Raw genomic sequence first — 15,667 nt, 5'->3', positions numbered from 1 at the left:
TAACGCAGGTATTGATTTATTTATTAAATTTATATCCCACCCTTCCTCCCAGTAGGAGCCCAGGGCAGCAATCAAAAACACTAAAAATACTTTAAAATATCACGAAAACAGACTTTAAAATATATTAAAACCAAAACATTTTTTTTAAAAGCTTTTCTAAAAAGCTGCAAAAACATGTTAAAAAGCAATTCTGACACAGACGCAGACTGGGATAAGGTCTCTACTTAAAAGGCTTGTTGAAAGAGGAAGGTCTTCAGTAGGTGCCAGAAAGATAACAGAGATAGTACCGTCTAATGTTTAAGGGGAGGGAATTCCAAAGTCTCAGTGCCACTACACTAAAGGTCCATTTCCTGCGTTGTGCGGAACGGACCTCCTGATAAGATGGTATCTGCAGGAGGCCCTCACCTGCAGAGCGCAGTGATCGACTGGGTATATAAGGGGTAAGATGATTTTTCAGGTATCCTGGTTCCAAGTTGTATAGGGATTTGTACACCAAAACTAGAACCTTGAACTTAGCCTGGTAGCTAACGGACAGCCAGTGCAATTCTTTCAGCAGCGTGGTGACATGTTGGCGGTACCCTGCCTCAGTGAGCAGTCGCGCTGCCACATTTTGCACCAGCTGCAGCTTCCAGACCAACCTCAAGGGCAGCCCCACATGGAGCTCATGACAGTAGTCCAGCCTGGAGGTTACCAGCGCATGGTATGACCATGTCCCCCGAGTAAAATATTCAGTACAGCAGTTCACTCATCTTTTAACTCACAAGTTTGAGTAACGCGGAGGTTCCCATCCTTCCAAACAACTTTCCTCACTTCACTGCCTGTCTAGGAACCAGTACTGTACTCACTGGCTTTAACCCTTAAGGGTGAGACTGAGCTGTAATGCAACCCAGGAAGGTTTCTCGTTTGCTTGCTTTCCATTTTATCTTTCTGTTTGCTCTGTTGTGTTTTTCATCCTCAAGGGTTCCTTTCCCTGGTGAGCCCTTCAGTTTGTTTCCAGGGATGTTTCCGAGTCATTTTTCTTTTTACTGTTTGCATTCTTTTAATTGTTCTCATGATGTCCCCCCCTCCTTCGTTTCCTGCCCTTTTTCCTTTCCGGTGGCTTTTTTTCTAGGGGACATTTATCACTTCCCCTCAGTTTTTGTTACTTCTCAGGCCCTTTCGTTATTGTCTGTGGAGTTTAACTCGTTAACTTATTCTTGGCTTCAGCTGCTCAGGAACTGAGTGATCTCCATATACACTGATGTAGTTTTCCACACCATACCTTAGTGTGATTATTTCCAAATATCCTAGGAGTCACACCCAGTTTTCCTTCTAAATAAAACACGTTCTTTCTGTTTTCCAGGAACACAGTGAATACAAGATGGACATTTTGGGGAGGAATGGTTAAGACCTGACCAGTACAATGTATGCAAGAAGGCAGCAAGCGTGCTATTAGAAAGGTACAATATATCTTGGTGGGTGGGAGGATATTGGCAGCTAAGGAGCAAATCACTTTATGTCCCTGCTGAAAACGTGTGTGAACATGTAAATGAGTGAGGCTCTACATGCACAAGGCACATGGGAAGCTACGTTAACACACTCTTCGAGTGTGATATCCCATCAGCATGGCTGGATTCTTGCCAATAAAACAACAACAGGGAACCCAGACAGTATGAGTCATCAGAAGCCCCGCAAAAGAGTGTTCCATTAATAGCACTTTTGCTGGCAATTCCACTAAAAGGTGCAGAGGAGGAAGAGGAGAGCAAAAGAGAATCAACCTGTTCCTTATGTGTTATCTATGAGAAGAAGCTTTCCAAAGGGAAGGGAGAACAAGGTCCTTCAGATCCAGAGCTCTAGCCCTTGACAAAGCATATTCTCCAGTAACTGAAAGAGGAAAAGAAGAAACTGTGTGCATTGGTTGCTGGTGTGGTAGGGCGGAAGGCAGGGAGATCAGCACTAGGTGGAGCCAGAGCCAATGACAGGCAGGGCCACCCCCGATCGGTTGTAAGTCAGACAGCAGACATATGGGGGCTGGCTGAGTTGGTGGGGCAGTGTCCTGTTCGCCCTAATGGATCCACCTCCATGGGCTATGTGATTTTAACATCAATTAACAGAAAGCTCACACAATAACAGAAAGCAAGACAAATGGGTCAACCAACCTGTGAGGTCTGGCAGCATGATTCACTAAAATATTTTTTTTTAAAAAAGAAAATTAACTGCTGAACATTAATTATCCCATATTTAAAAGTCAAGCATGCAAATATTTTTATTGCCACTCAATATCTCATTCCCAGGGTCCACTATTTTGGAAGCACATAAAATCACAACGTTCTCCTAAACAGAGGCCTGACTAGACTGCAGAGACAGGATAGCACTCTTACCTCCCTGGCTCAAAAGATCAGAGGCAAAACCGCACCAAGTCATAAAGGGCTGCATATGTCTCAGACTTGTACATTGCCACCCCTACCTGGTTGTCTGTGGCGAGTCAGAATACATCTCCAAGTGACCAAGTAGAAGAAGCTTTCATAAAAGTGGACATTTAGGACACTATAAAGAGAACATCATTAATGTGCCACAAATGATTCTCACAGATCAGATGATAATTTATCTGATCACCTCTCCAGATAAGCAGGACAGGAGAAGCCCACCTTATCTACCAACTCAGCCTGCAGGTTGGCCCTGCCTTTGATGCCACTGGCAGCTCCCACAGGGTCACAACATTCCAATAAGACCTATGCACAAACTGTCCATGACGCATAGGCTCAGATGGTGCAGTTAGCTCCTGGATTTTATTTGGGGCATCACTTATGTCATCTGAGCCTACACACATTGGGTTTTGCCCACAAAGGCCCCATGCCAAGAGCTGGAGGTACTGTCTGCAGTGGAACGGGTGTGCCAGGAGGGTGGTGTTAATTAGCTACTAAGTGTCAATTAGTGAATCCAATCAAGGCCCATGCATAACATGCCAAAATTCTGGCAGATGACTCCTCTGCTTGTTTTAGTTGCGATCTTGATATGTCTGGTAGGATTAATGGTTTGGTTCTGTAGCTTCGGCAAAGATGCTAGACCTTTGCCATTTTTCTGGACTTATTTTTCCTTGAGTGTCATTTTATTGATTATCTATAAATATTAAGGGCCAGATTCAGCTAACTCATTGTGCTAGTGGAAGCCAGCGCAAAGAGTTCCACTAGCACAACAGGACTTCCCCCCCTTCCCATGCATCCCCCCCCCCCCGCAATCATCTCCCAAAGGATTGGGGGAATCCCCAGAACAGCAGGGGGGGGGGGGAGGAGAAAGACTTCCATCAGAGCAAGCAGGATTGCTTGCACTGATGGAACGATATCCTTAGCACTTCATTGAAAGCAACCCTAAGCCTTCCTTGGTTTGTGAAATTATTACTCATTTTCTGCTTACATAATCCCAGAAGCTTTGTAGAGAATAATTTCTATGTTTTGTTTCCTGTTTCTGTAGGTCTAGGTCATTATGGTTATATTTCTCCTTTGTCATCACAGTCTTTGAAGCAAAGTCTGAAGATGATTACTCATGATGCCCCTCTTGCGAAATTTGTTTTTCACCATATTATATTCCATCCTCATTAAATTAAATGGGGCTTACTCTCACTTAAATGGGGTTAGGATTACAGGCTAGGAAAATAACATGACCAAAATAATTCATTTTGTTTAGTTGTTAGTACTTTTAAAAATTAAAGTCTCTCAAAGATTGTTTTTCATTTATCCGAGTCTAAAAGCCTGAATTCTTTATACTGACGTAACACTGGTAAGACCATTTTTATTTTCTCACTAGGGAATAACTTTAATAATTGTTTTCCTCGGGGGCCTTATGTTTCAGATGCACAGGTTCATCAGGACTTTCTAGTCTAATAATTATACCTCCACTTTTTCCCCTATGAATTTTGAATCAGTAATCTTATCACAAATCAAATAGCCAAAATACTTTCTCAATCAAGTGCATACTGTAACCACGTTCCTTTGTTCTCCGTTTTGCTTAAACACTGCTAGTGTTCTATGACCTTCAGCTATATTACAAAGGGTCCAACTTTATCAATTCATGCTGACACTGCATGTCATATACTTCTTGTCCATAAAAGTTAAGAAGAGTCTAAGTGGCCCACCTAGTCCAGCATCCTGTTCTCACAGTGGCCAACCAGATGTCCCAGTGCAAAGCTTGCAAATGTTTCACCTACCTTCCCAAAAACTGCACCATCAACAACAATACAAGCTTTCCAACATGAGTTCACCTTTCCCCACCACAACTGATATAGAAAGCACACACATCATACAAAAATAAAAAAAATAAAAATAAAAACTTTCCTAAACTATGGAAAATACACTGTTCTTTCCCCAGTGGAAATTCCAGTTTTCACCATTCATATTGTGCAAAAACACATTCCACCAAAAGTAATTGCACATTCCCCACTTCAAACTGCACACAAACACATTTCTCAGGGGTAGCTTGGAGATTCCTTGGGTCATATTGTACAGGGCAGGCATACCTTGCACTTTCCCCTAGATAATAGTTCCAGGGTTTTTTTACACCTTCTGCCTCCTATACTGCTCTGTTGAGATTATTGTCCCTGTAATCTCATATGTGCAATCCCCAAGTGCAGTTTGCAATCACGCTTGGTACAATCACAGAGGCATGTGGCAAGGCCAGGCTTGATAGCAGGTCTCCACCCAGTTTGAAATGGGGAGAGGGAAGTTAGGAGAAGAAAAATGTGTGCTGGGGGGGACACAGATGCTTAGTTCATTCTCTCAGTTCAAGATGATGGGAGGACCCACCAAATCTCACTACTCCTCTCATCTGCTTCATGTCTTGTCCCTTTACAACTGTATGGTATCTTTTCCTCCATGCTATTTTCTGACATTTTGGTTGGCCTGTTAAAAAGTGTTGCTGTAATCCCTAAAAAAGCATGTGTCTCTGCAGTCAAAGTATATGGTCTATTTTCCCTTCTCCAAAATACGGGAGATATGAGAGGTTTCTTTTTTAAAGGGCTGATAGATTAGTGCCAGACTGTTCCTTTTGGAGGGAGAGATAGATCAGGGTGAGGCTCAATGGACCGGCTGAATGTTCACATGCATGATATTAATTTGCTGCCTTGCCTGAAGCAAGCAAGGAGTTCCTCACTCTGAATCACTTTGGCATTACTCTGGGGGCTTCCATTATACCCCCTCCCTTTTGCTCGAGACACCTTGATCTTCGTATTATATGGGTGATATCCAGTGTTAGTCATACACTGAAATCGATAGACTTAAAAGACTGTTAATTTCAACAGGTCTACTCTGAGTTTGACTTCATTATCACCCTCTATTTAGAGCTAGGCATCTGTACTCCAAATTACAAACTGGTTTATTTACTCAGCTTCTTATTGTTGTAACCTGCCCTGGGAACTTGTGGTGAACGACGGGTAAGAAATCTAATAAAATAAATACATCAGCAGACTACAAATACAAAGGGGGAGAGAGAGGGGGAGATTTCAAGACTGTATACATCAAAACGAAACCAAAGCAACAATAGATCAATTAAAAGTGACTGTTTTTTCTGAGCAATTTCCCCGATTGTGCTTTGAGAAAGAAGGGGATGTGTAAAGCTAGGATTTGGCTTGCTCCAGCCAGCAGGGACTGGCAGGGTGAAGAAGGGCATCATAACTGGAGCTGCAGCGGAGTGGTCGCTGGTGCCCATTGGGGCTGGTAGAGCAGAAGGCAGGGAGGTCAGCAGTAAGTGGTGCCAGAGACAATGGCTGGCAGAGCCAACTCATTCCAGTCTTATCCCACCCTTCTCCTCCTCCCTTCTGAGTTCTCCAAGGGCAACACTGAGACTAAGGAGGAGGAGGAAGGCTGACAGGCAAGCAGTCATATGGGTTGTATGGAAGGCAGGCAAGCACGTGAGGGCTGGCAGGGGTCATAGTGAGGGTTGGTGGGGCAGTGCCCCATTTGCCGCTATTGACTAGCCTCCACCAGGAGCTACATACTTGCCCGGTACCTTGGAACATGTTAAAAGAGCCCCACTGGAACCTCTAGGTTGCAGTGTAGTAACCAAAATCACAGGTGGCCTCAAGAGTGGTTTGTGACCTATTATTGGCCATGAGATCTATATGGAATACAGCCACAGTGCGCTCACACCCACATGAATAATTTGTGTGCACAGGTGTTTCACAGGCCACTCAGAAAATAGTACTTTACTCTGCATCCTGGAGTCAAAAGCCTCGTGAGCTTGCAAAAAGGTACTAATTCCTTTGGAAAAAATGCTTTATCAGTAAGGACAAGTGATCACATCCTACAAGGCGCTGTGTGTGTGTGTTCTCTCTCACACACCCGATACACATGGAGCCACTTCATATTGCAGCTGAACACACAGGCGCCAGGGCTAGGTTACCCAGCCCCATCACGCCCCTCACCCATATTAATTGATTGATTGATTGATTGTATACATACTGCCCCATAGCCGAAGCTCTCTGGGCGGTTTACAGTAACTAAAAACATTAAAATAAGTATACAAATTTAAAAACACATCTTTTAAAAATAATTTAAAACACAATTTAAAAATTTAAAACAATTTAAAGCACATGCTAAAATGCCTGGGAGAAGAGGAAAGTCTTGACCTGGCGCCGAAAGGATAACAGTGTTTATTTGATTTATATCCCACGCTTCCTCCCGGCAGGAGCCCAGGATTATCATCATCATCATCATCATCATCTATACCCTGCCCTTTTTCCAAACTGGAACTCAAGGCAGCTTCCAGATAAAAATAAGTACATATCATTAAGAACCTATAAAAATATAAAACACATAAACATATAAAATCAGCATTAAAACAGGATTAAACTATTAAGATGTTAAAACCAATTAGATATACACATAAAATACTGCAACCCAGTTTAGGAGCATACAAGTAAAACAATAACATACAGCATCCTCTTCAGTCACTACCCTTAAAACCTTCAGTTCCAAAGGCCTGCAGGAAGAAAAAAGTCTTTAGCTGTTGGCGGAAGGACTGCACAGAGGAGGCCATTCTTGCCTCCCCTAGGGAGGGAGTTCCAGAGCCTAGGGGCAGCCACCGAAAAGGCCCTATCTCGTGTGTCCCCCAGTCGCACCTGTGAAGGTGTTGGGATTGTGACAAACAAAAGCACTAACAACTTTAAAACAGCATAAAAACAAACTTTGAAACACATTATAACAGAACATCTGTTCCATACTGGTTCAGTACCTTTGCTGCAAGAGAAAGAGTCATGGAAGGACACACATCCAGCCATTTTAGGTCTGCCCTCTGGCTTTCCTTTCAGAACACCTTCAACTGAGCACCTTCTACATCAGAAATAACTGAATACAGAAATAAAAGTGAGTATGTTTTAGCATGCAGAGAGTGCTTTCAAGAATTCAAAGTGCTTCACATACAATATCCTTCTTGTGATGGTCACAACCCTATAAGGTAGACCATTCATTATCACTATTACCGTATTGTACAGTGATTGGAAGCAGAGAATAAGAGAGAGAGACTTTCCTAAGGCCCCCGAAATAAGTTTGAGACACAGCTGAGATGCAAAACACAGAATTTCAGATTCAAAACTCAGCCTCTTATCCACTGCGCTAAACCAACTCTCACATTAAAAAGCTTCGCAGGTGGAATTTCGAGTTAGCAACCAGCCATTGCAAGCACAGGAAATCAGTGATAAAACTGTGATGATACTGATTCAACACTGGCCTAGTTGTCACTGAGGTGATAAGCCTTGCATTTGGACAGTACCACTTCAGATTGGAGTGGGGAGGACGTGCTTGCGTGACTGAAAGCTCAATAACAAACGCACACCCTCAACATGGCATGTCCTCCAGAGAGAAGGAGGCCTGGTGTTTATATTGTCTTCTTTTCAACACCTGGTTGAAAATTTTATTTACTCAAGCATTTTAGATTATGGCATTTTAGCCCGCTTTATTCCTCTTAATTTCATCGGACTGTTGGTTTGTTCTATAACGTATTTCTACTTTTATTTTATATTGCGTACACTGCCCTGACATCTATTTGTGGACGAAGAACAATACACACAGATGCAGAGAGAGAGAAATCTACCATGTTAGGGGAACGAGATAGCCCCTTGACTTCTCCCTGACATGCTACTTTTCTGCGTGCAGGGAATTCTCCACAATTGGGAAAGCATCCAGTCACGTGACACACCCACACACACCCTCCCTGCCTCCAGCCTAAAGCGGCACAGCAGCAGGTGAACCAGCTGGGCGCACACCAAGGAATCGCCACCAGCGTCGAGGGGAAAGTCGCATCCGATCTGAAAAGCAGCTCGGCGCAGGCTGGGACCTTAGATCTTGCTCGGAGGTCCGAAGCGCCTCACGGAAGAAGATAAGCAGGGAGCAACCCCAGGCTGCCCTGGAGGCCCCGAAGGGAAAGCCCCGGAGGAGGAACGACGGCCAAAGGTCTGGCTTACCTTTCCGGAAAGGCATCACGGCCTATGCAGCTACGCCCCGCTTGAAGGAACGCGGCGGGAGCAGCGGGCTGGACTACTACAGGCGCGTGTTGCCCCCCGCCCCCGGGGCTCCTTCTCCAGCTCGCTCTTCTCCCTGGAAATTGGTCTGTCTGGAAGGGAACGGACCAATTTGGCCAATTCCTCCCTGCAGCGTCACTGCCTTTGACTGGCAAAGGAGGAAGCGAGCTTGCAGGATGCAGCCCGGAGTGCTTCGTTTAACTCTCTCCCCCCCCTTCTCTGCCTGCTTCAGTCTGGTTCAATGCAAAGATGGTTCCAGTCAGCAGCTACAGGCTTCACCGGTGTGCACTGAAGCAATTGCAACCGGGGGTGTTGTCGTCCAGGGTCGCAGCTGGGTGGGTGGGTGTAGACCCCTTCCTTTTTGGGAGCAGGGGCCCAGGCAGGGCCCTATGAATAAGCCAGGCAATATGAAAAGGGAGTGTGTCAGCCACTGAGAATAGTTCTTGCCCTTTCCTGCTGATTGCAGCCAATCAGAGCGAAAGCTGAGTCAGCCACTGAGAAGACTCTTCGCAGTAGCTAGCACACAGCCTTCCCCCCCCCTTCATACTGATTGGCTGCTGGGGCATCTGTTGCAGTGGAGGGTGGGCTTGGAAGACTTCAGGGAGAATATGGGAAACGAGGGAAAGTGGAAAGGGGGCATGGCTGTGATGATCACGAAGGGACCCTGCACTTCTGAATTTGCCACTACACTACTGCAACAGCCTCTCTTTGCAGTTCCCCTACCTACCTACACACCCACTGAACTTTCCCCTTCAGAGAGGCTCTGTGGCCTTCTAGGTCCCATTGGATTACAGCTCCCATCATCGCTGACCATTAGTCATGCTGGCTAGGGCTGGTGAGAGTTGGTAGTCCATTGGCATTTTGCATCCCTGCTATAAAATGTGGGCCTAGCCAGCTGTTTTGTGTGGCTTAAGATGGTCACCAGTTTGATTCCATTCCCAATTCAAGGTACTGGGTTTAACCTTTAAAAGCGAGGGGGGATGGACTCTCCTGATTTTGTTGGACTCCCAACGTCCCTGACCAATTGCACGCAGAAGGCCCAGCCATCTCTAGGTAGGGCTGAAAAAGTTTCCCTGCCTGAAGCCCCAGACAGCTGCTGCTGCCGGTCAGTGCAGGCAATACTGAGTTAGGTGGACCAATTTTCTGACTCGGTTTAAAGCAGCTTTCTATGTTCCATTGGCCATGCTGCCTGGGGCTGATGGGAGTTTCCCTCCTGCTTGCTTTAATGGCCGTGCCAGGGAGCCACAGTTTGCCACAATCAGGGCATGGAGCAGTGGGAAAAGCTGGCTCTCTTGAATAGCAAGCCACTCTTAAAGGGCACAAGAGTGGCAGTCAGTAGCCAGGAAGTGTTCTTCTCCTTTCTTTTTCAAATGGATCCTGTGCTCCAGGTGTGTGCACCTGCATTTGCACCAATAATTTGGTCCAAATGTTCACAGAATAATAGAGTTGGAAGGGACACAGGAAGCTGCTTTAGACCGAGTCCAGACCATTGGCCCATCTAGCTCATTGTTGTCTACACTGACTGGCAGCAGCTCTCCTGGGTTTCAAGCAGGGTCTTCTCCCAGCCCTTCCCGGAGACACTGGGGATTGAATCTCAGACTTTCTGCATACCACTGAGCCACAGCCCTTCCCAAACAGGCATAGAGGAATCTTCTGCAAGGGATCTGAGAGATCATCAGCCCTGACCCCTTTAGCCAGAAAGACTCTTGGACATAATTAGGGAGGGATGAGAATTTCGATTCAGTTCGCATTTCAAGCAGAATTTATCAAATTGGCAATTTCTCAAACAATTTATTATTTATTTATTTTATTTATTTTATTAAGCTTATATACCGCCCGACTAGCAACAGCTCTCTGGGCGGTGAACATTAAAAATACAATAAAAATAACACAATACAGTATATCACAATACAAAACTGTACAAAAAACAATATGAGAACCGAAACACAACCATCCTTTGAAATTCACATTTATTAGAATTTTGGGATGCAGTTTGCTAACTAAACAACATTTACAAAAATGCATGCATTAGGGGAAAGTGTGTATAAAACTGAATACATGAGTGAAATTAACATGCAAAAAGGCATGAAATGGTGAGAAATGGCTTGCAAAAACGTGTACTTTTATCTAAACTATCTACAAAAATGTGTTTATTTGGAGAAATTCACACTAAAACGGTGGAGAATTTTCATGAGGATATTTTTAAAGAATTTGCAGATTGCTGTAGAAATGTAGAGAACTAAATTTAACATTGGAAAAATGAGAAACAGAGAGAATCGAAACAGACAGACCTTTCCATCCTTAGACATAATCTAGTCCCACCCACTGTCTCTTCAATGCAGGATGAGACTTTACTACAGCATACCTGACAGATGACTGCCCAGCCCCTGCTTAAACACCTCCCACAAAGGAGAGTCATAGGCACATAAGAAGAGCCCAGCTAAATCAGGTCAATGGCCCGTCTGGTTCAGTGTCCTGTTCTCACAGTGGCCAACCTGATGCCTCTGGGAAGCCTGCAAGCAGGAGCTAAACGCAATGATGCTCTCCTCGCTTGTGAGGAACAGCAACTGGTATTCGGAGGTGTACCGCCTCCAATTGCGTAGGTAGAACATAGCCCTTGTGGTTTGCAGCCACTCGGGAGCCTTATCCTCTGTGCATCTGCCCAACCCAGTGCCGTAACTAGGCAGGTGCACAGACACAGGGCCCAGGACGAAGGGGGCCCTGAAATGGAACTGACAAAAAAAATTGTCAAATATAATATTTTCAAATTTTAAATTTCGCCGCCGTGCTCTACTGTGCGGTTCAGATGTCAGTGAACTGAGTGCATCGACTAGGCCCAGGCAGCCCATTGCGTTATTTAGTGGATTGGTGATTGGTCATTGCGTCGCTCAGTCCCTGGATGCCCGCAACGCCCTCTGCTCACCAACATCTGAATGACTGAATCGCAGGACTGATTGATGCGTCACACACGCGACCGGAGCTTATGTTTATGTCATGGTTTATGCTGCTTTTTACCCAACAACCACAGGTGAAAATATTGTTGATGCTGTTTGTTAACTGCTTCGTGTGAGAGACGTTTTAGCAACTTAAAATTAATTAAGAATTATTTAAGATCGACTATTGGACAAGAACAATTATCCAATCTTTCCATAATTTTGATTGAATATATCATTCAAGATATTAACTATGATGATGTAATCAATGAATTTGCTGAAATGAAAGCCAGAAAAGTGCAATTAAAATACTTATTTTCATTTATAAATACATGTGAATGATCTTGTATATTTCTTGTGTACACAAAAATTATAAACAATTGTTATATCGTATTTGTTTTATTATTTTACCCCCCCCCCAAAAAATTAAGGGGCCCAAAAATAAAACCTTGCACAGGGCACATGAAAAGCTAGTTATGGCACTGGCCAAACCCACTCAGAAAACATTTGGCCGCTGAGCCTTGAGCCACACAATAATACCTTTATTCGATACCATCAGCAGAACCCGATTTTCTGGATTCATCACTGCGAGGGCAACATTGCCCAACTAAAAGTCTGTTTTTCTGTGTATCATTATGGTCAGAAAAGAGGTATACAAATATATTGTAAAATAAAATATTACAGAATCTAGACTTCATTTGAGAGCCGTGCATTTTTGGTTTTTATCCCTGGTGTGCACAGCTACCATGCATAACCATCCCATCCACAGAGCAACATCTTAAAAATAGCTTTAAAAAGAGAGAGATGTTTTTAAGATGTTTTGTTTGATGTTTTTAAAGATGTTTTTAAAGATGTTTGCTTTTAATATATTTTAAAGTATGCTTTTAAGATTTTTTTAGTGTTTTGTTTGCTGCCCTGGGCTCCTTCTGGAAGGAAGGGTGGGATATAAATTTAATAAATAAATAGCACAGCTCTCTGTGCCCCTCTTCACAGAAGTGCAAGTGTACAGGACAGCGCTTTCTCACCTCGAGGAGGGTATGCAGCTACATTGCTGGCCCTTCCCTTGTGGTCTTCCAGGCTCAGATATTATCAGGAGAAGATGGGAAGCACATGGCAACCTCACGGCTTCTGTGATGCAAGAAATATTCCTCGCTCTTGGAAGCGTCCAGTGGATACAGTGACCAGCAGCCCTGCTGATGATTGTTGGCATGTCTTACACGGGAAAACAGGAAGCTGCCTTATACCGAGTCACACCATTGGTCCGTCTAGCTCAGTGTTGTCTACACTGACTGGCAACAGCTCTCCAGGGTTCAGGCAGGAGTCTCTCCCAGCCCTACCCGGAGATGCTGAGGATTGAACCTGGGATTTTCTGCAGGAAAGGCAGATGCTCTGCCACTGAGCTATGGCCCTTCCTGTCTGTCAGGTTGTCAGTCCTGGCTCTACTTCACAGGGGCCCTGGGGGTCACGGCCCCAAGGTTGGGAACCATTGTTGTATAGCTTTGTTTATGTAGCTGAGTCTTCCTCCTAGCCACCTCTACAGCAGAGAGAGGGTCATTGTGGTCCTCTAGATGGTATTGGATTCCACCTCCCTTCAACCCCAGCCAGCATGGACAGTGGTCACGGGAATTATGGGAGCTGTATTTCAACAGGTTCCCCCTACCTGCTGTACACTTTGCCTTGCCTTGTCACTTGATGTCCAGGTCCCACCACAACTGCCAGCCAGAGAGGTGGATAAGGACAGAAAACTCTTGGTTTCATAACAGTGATGTAACAAGTGGGTCCCCCAAGAGTCTGTATTTGGATCAGGATTTTCACTCAGGGGTTCCCAAACTGTGGTCCGTGAACTTCATTCCAGTGGTCCACAACATGTCCGCATTCAATAAGCATATTAATTTTTAATTGTATATATATTGCTGCCTTTATTTCTTATATTGTGTTTTATTGTATTACAGTTTGAGTTTGATGGAATGCAAATTGGAATCTGATAAAATACAGGAAATAAAAGCAGCAATAAAAATTCAATTAAAATGATCATGCAGCATCTACAATTGCTACAACAGGTAGAACAATAATTAAGTGGTCCCCCAAGATCCTCAGCAATTTTCAGGTGATCCATGGGGAGGGGAAGTTTGGGAACCACTGTTTTAACTTGCTCATGAATGATTTTAGAGTTAGGAGTAAGCAGTGAGGTGGCCAAGGTTGCAAATTAATACCAGTTTATTCAGGATGATCACCGTGTTCCATGCTAGGAATCATTACAAAATTTATCAGTAAATGAGATCATAATGCTTTTTTGCAAATCTCTATTGGAACACTGTTCTAGTTGCCATATTTCAAAGGGGCTAGTGTTGCTTGGCCTTTTCTATTGCAACATGACTGATGGGCTGCAGGACCTCTCCTCCGAGGAAAAGCTACATTTGAGCCTTTTGTATTTTGGGATGGGGGAGAGATAAATCAAGTAAGGACCTGCGGAGAGACACAAGTGAGGTGTAAAAAATTTCAAGTGGGAACTGTAGCAAAATGTTACAGCGTGGAGTGCTCTTGTTTAGGGCTCCAGCCAGCTATGCCCTCATCCAGGATATGCTGTTCCATTTCCCATCTGCAGTTTTCTATTTTTATTTCATCTGGCCCCTCGTCCTCATTAGGCTGTTGTGGTTTCCCATTCCCCACCTTTAGGGTTTTGCAAATCTTGGAGTTTCCGTGAGTCTGCTGCTATAGATCTCGCATGCAGCTACAGAAGGATTCACACTCAAGGGAATTTCACTGCTGGTATATACGATGCATGGCGTGGATAGAGGTTTCTTCCCTCTCGTAACACCGAGACCAGGGTCATGCAATGAAACCGGATGGTGGAAGAATCAGGGCAGCTCTTCACAAAATACATTGTTAAACTATGCAATCCATTCCCACAAGATATAGCAATGGCCACCAATTTAGACTTCAAAAGGGGATTAGACCAATTCACTGAGGTCATGATGGCTATATATCAACCTTCCCCAAGCTTGTGCCCTCCAGATGTTCTTTGGCTACACATTCCACGTTGCCTAGCCATTGGCTATGCTGGCTCGGGCTGGAGTCCAAAATCACCAGAATGCAGGAAAATGTGCCACCACCATCAGAATCAAAGTCAGCATGCCTCTGCAGTACTGGTGGCTGGGAACAACTGCAAGAGAGGATTTTTGGTTTAATGGGTTTCCTAAAGGCATCTGCTTGGCCATAGCGCAAACTAGAGGCTGGACATTTGGTGTTATCTAGTAGGGCTCGTATATTCTTAGCTGGTTCTTTTTTGCAGAACAGAGCATACAGATCAAATGCACTGGCATCCATTCACTTAAGCTGCACAATGGGAACTTTTAGGGCTTGAGAATTTGATATCTTCTTGCTTATGCAAAAATACTCATGCAGAACGACATGACTCCAGAGCACTTCTAAGTTCAAAGGACACAAGCAGCAGGCTGTTGTTTGTCCTCTTCTTGAAACACAACACCAAAGCAAATCTTAGAAGCAGTCAGAGTAGGCTCCTCCAGAGAGATAAGCCTGAGCTGCCCTAAAAATTCACTAGAGGCCATAACTGCAGGGATGAAGAAGTTAGTTCTAGCATTTGTGGATTATGTAGCACAAATTCAGGAATAGTGTACAAAATCTGCATTTCAAAAATGTCAGCTTTCTAGCCCTGAAATAGCTACAGCCTGGTTTGAAAGCATGGGGAACTTTCAAGAAGTTATGTAGATGCATGTACTGAGCAGCATTTCCCAAGGGATAAGCTGCCCAAGTACTTTGCATGACTTTTTGTCCCTGAAACAGTGAAAACTATGTAAAATAAAACTACATGTACTCAGTCAGCTTCATTTCTAAAATCCATTACAAATTTTTGGACAACAAAGTAGATTGTATTAGAGGGTTTTTCCCCCCCAGGAAAAAAAAACCCCTAGAGTAATGGTTCCCAAACTTCCACCACGGACAGCTTGAAAATTCCTGAGGGTCTTGGCAGACCACTTAATTTTTCTGCCTGTTGTAGTAATTGTAATGTGCTGTGCTGGATGCTGTATGATTTTCAATTGTATTTTATTATCTATCACATTGCATTTTATTATTTATTGCATTTATTTATTTATTTTCATTGCTTCTTTTATTTTCCAATATAGTTTTATCATATTCTGTGGAATTCAAACTGTTGTACAATAAAATACAATATAAGACATAAAAGAAGCAATTGAAACACAATTAAAACAATGTAAGTATTTAA

The 15,667-nt window shown here is 43.9% G+C and overlaps 1 protein-coding gene and 1 long non-coding RNA gene across 4 annotated transcripts in view; one reads left to right on the top strand and one right to left on the bottom strand.

The window, feature by feature from the left end:
- PFKFB3 (6-phosphofructo-2-kinase/fructose-2,6-biphosphatase 3) overlaps nucleotides 1-8,914 on the bottom strand; it is a 90,621-nt gene extending 81,707 nt beyond the window's left edge. Inside the window, exons 1-2 of one of the 2 annotated variants that reach the window (XM_061638275.1) lie at nucleotides 8,432-8,914; nucleotides 7,204-7,316 (exon numbers count right to left, since the gene is read on the bottom strand). In XM_061638275.1, the coding sequence (XP_061494259.1) occupies nucleotides 7,204-7,249 (46 nt within the window). In that variant the 5' untranslated portion in view covers nucleotides 7,250-7,316; nucleotides 8,432-8,914. The remainder of the gene's footprint in view (nucleotides 1-7,203; nucleotides 7,317-8,431) is intronic. The other variant, XM_061638278.1, reaches the window with a different exon arrangement.
- Nucleotides 360-3,713, top strand: LOC133390201 (uncharacterized). 2 transcript variants are annotated; one of them, XR_009764339.1, is made up of 3 exons: nucleotides 360-440; nucleotides 1,343-1,439; nucleotides 3,451-3,713. It is a non-coding gene; the product is annotated as an uncharacterized LOC133390201 (long non-coding RNA). The 2 variants fall into 2 exon arrangements; XR_009764340.1 differs by lacking the exon at nucleotides 360-440 and adding an exon at nucleotides 932-973.
- Nucleotides 8,915-15,667: the final 6,753 nt, after the last annotated feature.

Source organism: Rhineura floridana, chromosome 8 (assembly GCF_030035675.1).
Source record: "Rhineura floridana isolate rRhiFlo1 chromosome 8, rRhiFlo1.hap2, whole genome shotgun sequence".
Taxonomy (NCBI): domain Eukaryota; kingdom Metazoa; phylum Chordata; class Lepidosauria; order Squamata; family Rhineuridae; genus Rhineura; species Rhineura floridana.
This window is presented reverse-complemented; position numbering and strand designations above follow the sequence as displayed.